The following is a 14,458-nucleotide window of genomic DNA, read 5'->3' as shown; positions in this document are numbered from 1 at the left end:
CTATATATAGAAGGATTTAGGCTAGGGAATGCCTTTTTAACTTTCAGTGCTTATCTGGCATTGTATGAAGTTTAAACTTTAAAGTAAACCTTCATTGCTACAAGTTTGGCTTCACATACTATTTGGGCAGCTAGTGACACTTTGTGCCTAAGGCTTAAAATGCATCTATGCACAGTGTTATTATAACTGGATCTATATATTGATCTGAATGGTTTCATGATCACTATGGTCAGGTTTGAGGTTTTGGACCGTTTTTGGTCGGTTTCATACTAAATCAGCTATTTTCGTACCAAATTGGGGCCTTAAAGCACTGAACTGGCCATTTGTGTACAATGTTGTACGATGCATCTAGGGGCCCCCAAAGCCTATTTTAAATAAAGAAGTAATAAATTAAGTTATTTGCAAGCCAATACCTAATGCTATGGTCCTACAAACATTAGTAAAGAGAATCCCCCACCCTACAATTCACTCACCCTAGTACTTAATGACAATATTAAATTCTTAAAGTAAAAAGATGAAAATGAAAGATGAAAGAGAATGTCAACTTTTAGAGTAAAAGTTGACATTGTTTTTGTATCTTTCATTTTCATCCTTTTACGTAAATTTTTAGCATTGCCGTTAATTGATTCAGGATGTTTGAGAGTGGTTCCAACCTCATTGGATTTCATATGGAGAAAGTAGAGTTTTAGATCTTTTTCATAATTCAACAGACTTGACAGTTTTTAGGATTTCAGGAGTGGCAAGATTGTAACATTTTGGATTTTGTCATGTATGAAGGTATGGAATTGACATTTAATCAAGAGCACCAAGCCCTCTATGTACCTTGATGTTGGTGGCGTTGATTATTGAACTCCTCTACCATGAACTTGGTAGAAATGTAATCCTTCACTCGAGCAAAACCAATTATTTGGCATGCTAAACGTTTTCTATCTTGTTTTAATGCTTAGAGGGTGGTATTGATGATGAGGATCCTAAGATGGGCAATGATTTTGATGATATGTAGTTATTTGGTGCAACATGATGTTTTTTGGACTCTAGAGGCTATTTAGATTCTCTTTGTTGATGTATTTTTGGTATAGAGATGGATCGCACTTTATGCTATTTTGGTTATATGCACTCTTACCTGCTATGAGAAGTTTTGCATGGTTGTGCATAATGTTATGGATTAATATGGATGCACATGAATATATATGTTTTTCCTCAAATTTGGAATATTTTATGTATTTTTTGGTTGACTCTTTTTTCCCCTTTTTTCCCGGTTCCAGTCCAGTTCACATTTTTAGGGTTGACCAGTTTGATGGTCAGTCTGGTTTTGATAAGAGTGGTTATCCTACTTTTGCCTCTTAAACTTCAGCATAATTCAATAATTGTTAACTTCATTTTATGGTTATCGATGACTGGATTTTGCAGGTATAAAGTTTCTTTACTAGCCAGGTGGAAGCAACGGGGAATGTATGCAACATGCATGTGGATAGTGCAATTACTCTTGATCCTTAGCAAACTTGATCAAGTTTTTCCCTACGTACCTGAGTTCTATGTTGAAACATTGGTATGCATTGGATCTTGTCAGATTATGTTCTTAAGATTATCTAGAATGGCCAAGTCTTGTACACGTGCCTGAGAAAATTCAGATAACCAAATCATGCATAGATTATTTTTTGTGATGATGCAGAATGTATCAAATTTATTATCAACTAAACACAGCGTTCTGTTCCTCAGGTAGATTGTTTCCATGCACTCCGCAGGAGTGATCCTCCTTTTGTTCCTCCGGTAGTTCTTTTGCAGCAAGGACTCTCTTCATTTGTATGTTATTAATTTCTAACCCCTTGTTACCCTTTTTCTTTATCAAGCTAGATGTGTATCATATGTTGACTATAATGTAGTGAGTTGTGCCATGGTTAATTATTCATAACTTTAATAAACTGCAACATTATTTCTAACAATTAGATTTCTTAATGCTTAGGTGTTATCATCCAGCAAAAGTACTATTTGCTTGTCTGTTTTGGGCTTGTGATTCCGTTCTGCCTCACATTGTAAACAAATATGGATCTAGATATTAGTGGATATGGAAACTTGAGGTTTAATTTTTATCTCGAATTATGTCTGTGAGATGCATCAAAGATAATATAAGACAACATTGACACCTTCAATATAAAATATAATAAATTTCTTTCATGCCTTTGAGGTGATTTTAACTGATTAGTTATTCACATTTTCTAGTAGGGTTATGATGAACGGATGACTGAGTGGGTGACTAGCTGGTGCGGCTGTGTACCCATATTTTGTAGAGGTTTTCCGGTGTAAGGGCATTTAATGCAACTCAGAAAATTCCACCTCTTTCCTAAAGGTTTACCGGATGTTAACCCTGTGAATTTTCAGCCTTAGCGATGTTATGAAATATAAGTAAAACAACAGCAAGGGTAGACAATATTTCACGTCTTAATACTCCCAATTATCTAGGCAATTCAAGAGAAAAGACACCAAAGTGTGTGGACACGTTTCATCCCTCTAGGGCGATCTTATCATGTATAAAACAGATCTGAAATCCACTTTATGACAGCTATAAATACAACAACAAATCTTCCCTATCTTCTTCAATTTCAATGTTAAATCACTCACAATTCCAGTTTTAAGTCACGTCAAATAAGCAAGGCATACAAGTTCTGAAAATTACCAAAATAGATGGCTGAAAAGCAAATATGCAATAGAGATAATTTTGGACCGCTGAAAAATTCACATATATGTATAAATATGAAGCCCATGTACATACCATAACATTGTCCCAAGGCTAGTGCAATCCTCTAGCTCTCCAAAACTCGAGTTAGGAACAATGAAACCTTAGCTAACACCAAGGAGCTCCAACAAGCTATCATCACACAAGCATGTCCTCTAAGGCCAAACATCTCTTTTTCTTCTCCTCAATGAATAAAACCTAGGTTTTCATTTCAAAACACTATTCTCTAATTCTCCAAGGAATGGAACCGTAACCCTTGTATTCAGGATGCTTTAGGAAGCTCCAAGAAACCCTCGCGATTGCAAGAAAAGAGAGACAAAGTCTAAATAAATATGCACAAGAGAGAGGAAGTGTGTTGAAGTTTGTAGCTCTGGTAGGCACTTTTGCATAGGGTTTGTGTCTAGGCAGAAGTCGCCCACATCTCCTTAGAACACTTGCTCTAGGTTGAGCAAATTTTTTATGTAATTTAGCCTAAGTCTAACTTAGGAAAAAACACATTAATATGTTGGCTTATTAAGCTAATAGAAACATAAGAAAAGTAAAGTAATTTACTTTAGTGAATAAGTTTTAATCTTAGCCATCGATCTTAAGTGAGGAGAGATCTAATCTCGGCCGTCAATCACTTTGAGATTAGGGTTAGTGTTAGGGTTAAGGCTAGGGTTTTAGCTCAATGTAAAGTTATAAAAGCAAGGTTGAGGAGAGGAGAAGACACAACAACAACACAAAATTGAGAGCAATATCTCAATGACCGTGTGCTAGGTCCAAGGGAGTGCAGAGAGGTTGGAGATCTAGATCTATAAGAGAGTAGATTTGCTGGATCAGATCCAGAATATTGTAATCTGTATTTTCTCATATTTTCTCAGTTGGGCCATTATCCCAGGACGAGAGCCCAAGCAAGTTCTGAGTTTTATTAATGATGAGTTGATTTCTTGGGCAAAAATCTGTTTATGATTCAAGTGATACAGATTGTTATTTTCTTTTGTTAAATATCGGGTGCTAGGTTGTGGAAAATCTAACATGGTATCAATGCTGAAACTCTGAATCAATCTTGGAATCATAGGTGTCGAGTTTGTACTAGATGGTCGGAGCCAAGTTTGACTGTGATTGTACGATTTGTTTTTTTTTAAGCGCCAAAGTAAATTGGCTCCTTGAGAATTTTTTTTTACTAGGCTTTTGGGGGGCACGATTTCATAAAAAAAGGAGGTGATTTGGGTCACTGATAGCCCTTTGTGGGCCATCTGACTCATCCATAGCAACCGATGCAAACAAATATACAACTGGTATATGGCACGAGCCGCGACTGACAGTGGCTGACACAGGAAGAAGGCCCGACAAGCCGACAAGCAGATACAAGCGAGGCTAACAACAACAACCAAAGTTGTGGGTGTCCGAGGTGTGTAGCAAATGATGGTGGGTAATAGGTGTGTAGAGCTGATGGGCCACATTGAATAGACAAGCCGTCGTGGAATGGTTGCAGGGGGCCAAGGATAACTGCACACAAAGGATTGGTCATGCTACAGGGTTGAGCTGCCGATTTTTTGAGCTACAACTGGCACAAGGCACACCTAACATAAAGACATTCTGACAGTAGAAAATCGTGGGTCAAGTCATGGTTGGGGCCTGTGGCCGAAGCAAAAAAAGGAGAAAGGGGTTGGGGCCGAGGGTTGTGTGGATGCTGAAAAGCCATGCGAATGGTTGTGGGAGCCACGACAGTAGTTGGCATCAAAGGTGTGTGTCCAACAACCACTAAGATAGTCGCTCGCAGGACGCAAAGCATGTAGGTTGTGGTAGACTGCAAGACTGTAGCTGCATGGGAGAAGATAGATGAAACGTAGTCACACACGTTGAGTTTGTAGCCGTTGCAGGATATTACCGACTGAGGCGAGTGTCGAGGGAACGGTCAGGTGGAAGCCAACGTCAGGTTGGGTAGAGTGATTGCTACAGGCAAAGAAAGGTCGACGAACTGGTTGTTGGTCACATAAGGAGTTGCCGCCTATAGGACAAGCTGCGACAAGTTGAGCGTTGGTTGAGTAGATCGTTGAGTTCAACCAACATGGGGAGACAACTGGGCCACTTGTTGAGGTGCGCTAGGGATGAGGAAAAGCTGCTGAATGCAGTTGCCAAGTAGAGGATTTTGCAGTTGTCGTCCTCAGACAATACCAATTTTTGAAACACGCACCACTTCGCTTATGACTAGGTCCCACTGCACAAACCCTTATCTCAGCTCGTCTCTACATGTCGATACTTTTTGTAGCTACATCTTTGACCTCTCCCTTCTACCACACTACTATAGCATGTGCTCAATGCGTCACTTAACATGCACCTGCACATAAACTCAATAGTTGTTTTGGGCTCCTACAACTATGCACAGTCCGCATTACAACGTGTCTGGCTATCAACTAGTTGGATTTGACCCTACGGCACCCTTTCTTTGCGACTTGTCTATTTGACATTGACTAGGTTCAATCCTCTGTAAGTCCCCTACCACATTCCAACCCTATATGCTCTTACAAGACCCACCCACTTGCGGCTAACTAGCTACACTCAACCCTATCTACTCCCCACTCGTGGCTTGCTCCTCATGATTATCTTTGCCCCTGTTGTTGATGGCTCTATCCACAATGTTGTGCTAACTGTGTTGTGGATAGAGCCATCAACAACAAGGGCAAAGACAATCGCGAGGAGCAAGCCACGAGTGGGGAGTAGATAGGGTTGAGTGTAGCTAGTTAGCCGCAAGTGGGTGGATCTTGTAAGAGCATATAGGGTTGGATTGTGGTAGGGGTCTTATAGAGGATTGAACCTAGTCAATGTCTAATAGACAAGGCTCAAAGAAAGGGTGCCATAGGGTCCATCCAACTAGTTGATAGCCAGACACGGTGTAGTGCGGACTGTGTATGGTTGTAGGAGCCCAAAACAACTGTTGAGTTTATGTGTAGGTGCATGTTAAGTGACGCATTGAGCACATGCTATAGTAGTGTGGTAGAAGGGAGAGGTCAAAGATGCAGCTACAAAAAGTATCGACCTGTAGAGACGAGCTGAGATAAGGGTTTGTGCAGTGGGACCTAGTCATAAGCAAAGTGGTGCGTGTTTCAACAAAGTGTTGCTGGGCGTAGTAAGGGTAGAGATAGTCATCACAGGGTAAAGTGCCAACTGATTGTAGTAGGTCAATTGGAGTAGCCAGGGTTGGTTGCAGAGGATCGTACTGCGGGCAAAATATTTGCGCTGGGAATGGTTGAATAACTACATGATGTAGTGGCTAGCAAGGAGTCCCTGATGGAATTATTAAATAATGTGCAGAGTCGCTGGGCAGTGAATCTGCCACAACAAGCACAAATTGGCAATTATAGCTAGCAACATGGTACAAAGGACACTACCAAGTTTGCTAGCACAATTGGCAGAGGTCAACCTTCAAAGGGAGAGAGGGAGACCATACCAGTGGGGGATTGGTGACAGAATTCGTGACTGTCTCAAAGGACCAAGACAAACTCATAGTAGTGCTAGAAGGACTTAGGACAAGATCGATGTTAGTGACAAATATTGAGCAGGAAGCTTTGAAGACTGAGTTGATACCAAGGACTCAACATTCTAATTTGGAAGATGGGTAGGGGGCCTCTTCTAGATCTGTCAGGACTAGTTGGTATGAGCTAACATTGATGGATGCTTAGTAGCAGGATCCTAGTGTTGAAAAATGTAAATAGGTTCTGTCTTCATAATTGTATGAGTCATAATAAAATGTACTTATGAAAAAGAATGAAAATTATTATGACTTATTAAAGCATGGGTTTCAGATTGGGTCATCATGTTTTAGGTCAAAGTATCCATTGAGAACTTCTAGGATTTATTCTAAGTCAATAGAGTCATTGTACATTTAAAGAGACCCTTCTTGGGCTTTTTAATCATGTAAACAGAATTATTTTTAATTCAAAAATGAATTATGTCACCTCCACACCAAGTCGGCCTCAAGAAGATCAAGTTGACCTCAAGAAAGGTAATTTGACCTCGCTAGAAGCCTATATATTGAAGCAGTTTGATTCGTTTGGAGGGCAATCAGTGACACAAGTTCGATCTCCTAGAAGAAGCCTTGAAAAAGTGCGAAGTTGCAGTGGAAGAAGGAGAATTAAAGGATCAAAGGTTTTGGGTTATCTCTCTCTCTCAAACGTATGATTTTCTAGGCTACGACATCAAGGTCGAAGTTCTGCTATGACATCAAGAAGTTTTGTTATGCATGAAGGTTGAAGTACAACATCAATGTCGAAGTACGACATCAAGGCCGAAGTCCAGAGTCAAGGTCAAAGTGATGCTCCAAGGTAGAAGTGTTGCTTCAAGGTTGAAGAGCCAAGTGCTTCAAGGTCGAAGTTGTTGCATTAAAATCGAAGTTGCTAGGTCAAAGATATTATTGCATCGAAGTGCTGTTGCTGCTACTGCTGCATCAAGGTCAATGACAATACCGGAAAGTGATCATCCGCTGGAAAAGGAAAGGGATGACTTGGTGTGGAGGAAGTCTGTGTCTATGTCAAGAGTCTTGGATTATCTCAAGAAAAACTATTGAAGGAAGAGTTGTTGACTGGGTTTTCCTCAAGATTGGGGTTTTGCCTTGGCTGTCCGCCTACATTTGGTGTTCTTGATCTTCATGCTATTGTTTTGGTAATTGTTGGATAAACTAAGATAAAAGATGAACATAAGAAAGTTAATAAGAACACAAGAATCTCACAAGTAATTATCAAGTATAAGAAAATCTTTCCGCCTTTAATGATTTTCTAACACCAAGGAGCATGGTTGGGAGAAACAGGTCTTCAAAATCAGATTTCAAAGTAGGTAGCGGGGAAGCCTTCCAGTTTAGAGGGAACAACTACAATAGTGGATGACGTGGTGGTATTGGAGACAGATCTAGGTGGAGGAGCTTCGTCTAGAATTACTGTCCTCACTAAGAGGGAATGTTGAAGTTTGTAGGTTACGCAGGTACTTTTGCATAGGCATTGTGTCTATGTGTGCAAAAGTCACCCACATCTCCTTAGAACACTTATTCTAGGTTGAGCAAGTTGTTGATGTAACTTAGCCTAAGTCTAACTTAGGAAAAAACACATGTTAATATGTTGGGTTATTGAGCTAATATAAACTTAGGAAAAGTAAACTAATTTACTTTAGCGAATAAGTTTTAATCTTAGCCATCAATTTCAAGTGAGGCAAGATCTAACCTCGGTTGTCAATCACTTTGAGATTAGGGTTAGGGTTTTATATCATTGTAAAGTTATAAAAACAAGGTTGTGGAGAGATGACATACAACAAGAACATAAAATTGAGAGCAATATCTCAATGAGCAGGTTCTAGGTTTGTGGAAGTGCAGAGAATCTAGAGATCTAGATATGCAAGAGAGAGTAGATTTGTTGGATCAGGTCTGTAATATTGTAGTTTGTATTTTCTTAGTTGGGCCATTCTTCTAGGATGGAAGCCCAAGTATGCTTTGAGTTTTATTAATGATGAACTGATTTGTTGGGAAAAAATCTGTTTGTGATTCATGTGGTCCATATCATTGTTTACTACCACTAAATATTTTTTCTATGAACCTAGCTTTGTGTTTATTCAGTAATTTATTGCTTGGAATTAAATACTAGGTGATAGGTTGTGGAAAAACTAACAAAGTGTGCTCCTCTTAGTGGCATCTCTAACACAAGATGAATAAGGAGGTGAATTATGAAAGAACTATCTAGTTCCTCTCTATATATGAGAGGTAAGGGAGGCCAACAATACATATATGGGCCTAAGCCCTTACATATTGAGCGAATTGCAGTTACAGTGGAGCATTACACTCAAAGGGTACACATGTCACTACACTCCAAGGTACAATGCAAGAGCACTAAATGAGATGTGTTGAATGTTTGTCCTCCAAGTCTCCAATGGTTCCATGTACTCCATTAGTGTGCTTCCCTTTTATGAACACTGTCACAACACTAGCACACCTCTTCCCAATGCCTCCATGGGAATATTCAATATCCAAGCTGCCCCATGTTGTCTAGGGTTTAGTGTTCTTCTCCAAAATGCCAAATATTGCTCCTCTAATGGAGGGTTTTCTCCAAGCAAGTAATCTCGTCCATGTGGCCAAAGTGTAGAATATAACCAATCTGTTTGAATATCTCTAATGCCCTAATCAAGTTTTTCAGGGAAGCACACAATTGAGGTCAAGCAACCACCTAGTAAGCCATTTGAAATGTGCAAATTCATCACGGACCATCTAGGGGTTAATCATATACCATGCATTGTAAATCTCATGAAGCACCTCCAAACATGAGGTAAACACTTGCGGTGTAACCCCAAAAGCTAAGTCTCCCTCTTTAGAAGGAAAGTGCTTTCGTCGGCACCTTGTGTACTCCCTCTTCAACTCCACCAAACCCTGTTATCTGTAGATATGTACCTGCTGCAATCTTGAAATCAATTGTTGCCTCTTGAAAATGGATTTCTAGCCATCTGTCATAGGATGCTAGCACAACATTTTGAACCTCTAAAGAATTGACCACCTATGAATTTGGAGGAACATAACCTTGGGCCATTAACAACCTGCCAATCTCCATCAAGTTAGCATCATGGGTTAAAATCTCTAGACAACACATCAAGATCTGTTCACAATGTCATGCAAAGTTAATGGTATGTCTATATAAGACCAAGACAAGTGGATCACATCTATCAAAGTCATATAGATGGAAATTTACATGAGTTGACTCATCAATCATGAGATACCAAGCTTGTGGTATGACTAACAACCCATGCAAGGTTACCACTATCCTGTAAAAATGAAAGTGCCTCTCATGCACTTCAAAATCTGTTGCAACAGAAATACCTCTAGAGAGAATCTTGAAGCAGGAAGAAGATCACGGTCATCTCCCTATGTTTGAGATAATCCAACAACATTGCCTTTGTACACTACAATACTCACATTAGTTACAAACATGAAATCAACCTCACATCATCCTCCATCAAGGTATTACACCTCTCCTTCTCAAGACAACTAGAAGGCTTATGGGTGGAAGAAACCAATGCTATATGACTAGCATATATTCTAGGAGGTATACTTTCCCTCATTGAAGATCTGGGTGCCCATACTTTCCCCCAGGCCTTTTATGAGGGCATTGCTAATCCTAATCTCACCTCATTCACTCTTGGATCTAACTTATCATGAGTCTCTTAATCAATGTTTGGAAAAACAACCACCTTATTCTCCTCAACAATTGAGGGAGAATGTCGAGAACTTAAAGACCGCATCTTCATCAAATTCCATGCCTTTGCTTGCTAATTTTTCGCTACATTAGAATATAGACCTTTTAATCCTTGGAAGTCCCATTGTATCACCAAAAGATACCCTTGATACACAACAATTCCAATCTTGTACTCTTCTCCTTCGGCATGCAAATATAAATTGGACAACCAAACACACGGAAATGTGATACATTTGGTTTCAAATCAGTAAATACCTCCTGTTCTATCATGTTCTTCAAGTTCTTGTGAAGACAGTTGTTCAAGATATAGATGGATGTGTCACAAGCCTCAACCCAAAAACACATGGGAAAATTCATGTCATGAATTAGAGACTTAGCAGTCTCATCAATGGACTTGTTCTTCCTCTTAGGACTTGTTCTTTGTGTGAACTCTTGTGTGTTTGCCGTTACAGGAAGCAGGTGGGACTTTGGAGGCCTAACTTTCTGTAAATTGTGCATCAGTAGACTACATTTTTCTTTACAAGCTGGGATACTTGGTGTGGCATGGATTATGCCTAAGCGCCGAGAAAAATGAAGTGTGGGGTGTGTTTGTGGGCTCGTTGGTCCGAGATGAATGGTCTATGTTAAAAAAAAAAATTTGCATTCAGTGTTTAATCATATTCATAAGAGAACTGAGATGAATGGTCTATGTTCAAAAAAACAAATTTTGTGGGTTTTTTTTTGTATTTTAATTATTATTTAATCTAACTAAATTTAAATATTTAAAATAATGGAAACTTTTATTAAATACTAACTAAAAAAATGAAACCAAAACAAAATATTAAAGATATAATTAAACAAGGTTTAACTAATTATACAAATATGCATGTTTTCATATGTTCTGCAAGTAATTTGGCATTCTGGATGTTTTTGTTTGTTTTTCTTTTATAAATATTAATGCAATAATATATATATATATATATGCTTTCAGGGCGCTTTGCTTCTGAGGATTTTTGGCAAGTGATGCTTCCGATGCTTCGCTTCTCAGAAATGCACCCACTTTGTCCCTGCTTTGTGCAACATTGATTTTAACCCCAAAGATCATTGCTGACACACCCAAACATAATAAAATAATATCATAGGTGTTTAACAACATGTCTGGACTCTGAACTCAAACTGGCCTCAGTGACCTAACTTCATTTGTGACCACATATAATGGCTTTAATGACTCATAACATTTATACTTAGATGTCTCAATTAACCCTTGGGAACCCCTAGGATCTGATGAAAGGGTCATCTTATATACATATATATAGTGTATTGTGCCTGGGGTATAACTCTATAGGAATGTACTGTCTAGCTAACTGGCCTTTTATAACATCTTTCTATTGCATCACTGGTGGATACTGGCCGAAAGCTATTAATTTTCATGAGCTTTTATCAGTGAATTGCTTTAGAATAATCCAACGAGGTATTTAGAGTAAGTTGAAAGTTTCCGGCTGTTGTAGGGATCCTTTGTCGTAAATCCATTTCTATACTGAATTTGGTAAGTGTTGTTTCTTTGACTTTCTTGCTTTGAACAATTCAGGTGTGAGCTGGGCTTATAGAGTTGAAGCTTAGATCTGATATACAAGTGCTTTCTCTTTTAATCAATGCTGTTTATGTATGCACAGTCAGTTATTCATTTTGTAAATTGAAGTACGAAAAACAAATTATGAAATCATACAGTGAAACTTTTAAAATTCTTTTTACTCATTGTTTGGGGTAACATTTGTTTATTTTACTTTTCAAATCGACATGCCATTTCCTCAGGTGACTTTTCTTGTTACACATTTCAACGATCCAAGGATAGCAAATGCAGATCTAAGAGATGTTCTTCTGCAGTCCATATCAGTATTAGTACAATATAAAGAGTACATGGTTGCCTTTGAAAGAAATGAAGTAGCAGTGGAAAGGATGCCTGGTGCATTGCTTTCAGCATTTGATAATCGGTTTTGGATTCCAGTAACAAACATTCTTCTGCGGCTTTGTAAGGGTTCTGGATTTGGAACATCAAAACATGGAGAATCTTGGTCTAATCTCTTTCAGGTAATTTAGTCAACAGTTGGAAAACCTTATATTCTAAAATTGTAGAGTGTTTGTTTTTATTGACAGATCTGACATTTGGAGATGGCATGAATAATTTATATTCACAGAGTTGATCATTGTAGAATAGTCTGAAAATTCTGCATTTTCTGCTCACTGCTTTTGTGAGTGTCAGATATTTTGTTTTATAATGATATCTATTGCCAAGTGTTTGCCTTCTAATATGCTATGTTATGATTGGCTCAATTGGATGTAAAGGATTTACTGCGGAAAAAGTGCTACTTGGATGAAAAGCTGTTTGCGTCTTTCCTTAATCGCTTGTTTAACACCCTGAGTTGGACTATTACTGAGTTTTCTGTTTCACTTAAGGAGATGGGAGAACATTACCAGGTATACACTTATTTGTACTTGTAAAGAAAAGTACAGGTAGTCACGTAACAAACTATATACAAGTTCATTTTGATGAATTTATTGCACCATTTTTTATAGTACAACAATAATAACTGATTATCTTAAGGTGTGGAATGTTTCTACAGAATATGCAGCTTTATTTTGAGTTTCACATTCCTATTCTATATTCGCTTTGTCATATCCGTGTTATTTGCAGGTCCCAGATTTGCAACAAAGGAAATGCACCATCATTTTTGAGCTTTCTTGTAATCTTGCAAGGGTTCTTGAGTTTTTCACTTGTGGAATGCCACAAGCCTTTCTTTGTGGGCCTGAAACAAATATGATAAGGTTGACTGAATTAATTGTTTTTGTGCTAAATCATACAACGTCAACTGCAGATGCTGAACTTTTTGACAAGTATGTTGTGGACATCTATTACATTGGTTTTATCCACCACCACCAAACACACACATTCTCAAGCTTATACTACATGATTTGCCTGTTTTTATGATCTGATTAGTTGTTGATGCATTGATGATATGTACCTCTGCTACTGCTTTGTCTGGCTACTGACATTTTCTTATGCTTATCTGGCTTGTAGTACACTCAAACAGCAGGGTCAATCTTTAGAAAAAATAAACCGGGGAATGATTTTGGCACCCCTCGTAGGAATGATTTTGAACCTCGCAGACAAAACTGTATCATCATGTCATGGTGTACAGAACGATTTGATGCAAGCATTCGTGAATATGGATTGCTCACCAGAAGTTGAATCCAATTTACAGTATTTACTGGAATATAACTGGGTATGTTCTGTGTACTAGATACTTGTTTCAAAAAATTAGAATGTTTTTGGGTCTTTTTACAATTTAGATGAACTGCTTTGTTCGTTCAGGTTGGTGTTTTCAAAGGTGATCCTTCTCTGGCGAGGTTAGTTGAACTAAGGTGCTTTATAGAAAATGTCAAATCGAAATCAAAAGCAGATAGACAAATACCAAATTCAAACAGAGAGGACGGAGAAACTTGCTGCATCTGCTATGCCTGTGAAATTGACACACTATTTATTCCATGCAACCACAAGTCTTGTATTCGGTGTATTTCACGGCACCTGCTGAATAACCAGCGCTGTTTTTTCTGTAACTCCATTGTTTCTGAGGTTTGTTCCATGTCAAGTACCCTTTCAACAGATGATAGTCAGTATAGAGGCTCAGGTGGAACAGATACATTGGTGGCTGAAGGTGGAATTTTAATTAAGCAAGATCCAACATAAAACAAGTTTTTTCTTTCATATTTTGGTGGTTGATGTGTACTTTAAAATGTACAATACAGTCTATGCAAAGCCTAGATATCTGCCAATCCTCTATCATTGAGGGTTTTGAACATGTGGCACAAGTTCAGTGTTTGACTAGTGAAGCTGTCTAACATTGAGGTTGTTGTAAATATATTGTGAAATGCCAACTCACTTTTTGAGGCTAGAGATTTTAGTACTGTTGAAGCACACTGCTTTCTTTTCCCTGGAAAATTTTTCCACCATGAAGGTTTTATAATGTACGTATGAGTTGTAAATGAAAGGATATATTTTTGGAGCAAAGTTGTTCAGTATGCCTCTCTCGGTCTATTACAGGGGAAGGTTTTGAAAATTGGACACAACTATGCGGGGGTACTTGTTTGTGCCCATTTTTAAAACATTCAATTGTCTTTTCCTTTTTTCACGGCATAGTATTTTCAAGGTAAGAGGTAATGGGCTTTAGAGGGCACTGGACACAGCAACTTGCATATTGAAATTGTTGCAAGAGCTTGCAAATTTCTTCCATTATTTGAATAAATAGTTTAAACAAGATATTGAAGATTCATGAATTCGTTGTTCAACCAGTTTGTTGGGCTGTAATTCTTGAAGGTTTGGGTGGAAGTAAATTCTTTGGACAAGAAATCTCTGGTAACAAAGCAGTCAGAGAAATATTGTTGACATGCTGCGGCTTCTATGTCGGCAGATGAACTGCATAAAACGTTGAGGTATTCCTAGATTTTGTCTAGATTATGTTTTGAATTCAAAGCTGGACAA

The 14,458-nt window shown here is 38.4% G+C and overlaps 1 protein-coding gene across 1 annotated transcript in view; it reads left to right on the top strand.

Moving 5' to 3' along the window:
• LOC149167107 (E3 ubiquitin-protein ligase RKP) overlaps positions 1-13,871 on the top strand; it is an 89,172-nt gene extending 75,301 nt beyond the window's left edge. The window contains exons 5-11 of the mRNA XM_089432869.1: positions 1,411-1,549; positions 1,720-1,803; positions 11,734-12,009; positions 12,265-12,396; positions 12,614-12,813; positions 12,998-13,202; positions 13,292-13,871. Coding sequence (XP_089288995.1) covers positions 1,411-1,549; positions 1,720-1,803; positions 11,734-12,009; positions 12,265-12,396; positions 12,614-12,813; positions 12,998-13,202; positions 13,292-13,666 — 1,411 coding nt within the window. The 3' untranslated portion in view covers positions 13,667-13,871. The remainder of the gene's footprint in view (positions 1-1,410; positions 1,550-1,719; positions 1,804-11,733; positions 12,010-12,264; positions 12,397-12,613; positions 12,814-12,997; positions 13,203-13,291) is intronic.
• Positions 13,872-14,458: the final 587 nt, after the last annotated feature.

This window comes from Pinus tabuliformis, chromosome 5_1 (assembly GCF_031772625.1).
Source record: "Pinus tabuliformis cultivar Carrire ecotype Pingquan chromosome 5_1, CPIR1, whole genome shotgun sequence".
Taxonomy (NCBI): Eukaryota; Viridiplantae; Streptophyta; class Pinopsida; order Pinales; family Pinaceae; genus Pinus; species Pinus tabuliformis.
The sequence above is the reverse complement of the archived record's forward strand: the minus strand, read 5'-3'. Positions and strand labels throughout refer to the sequence as shown.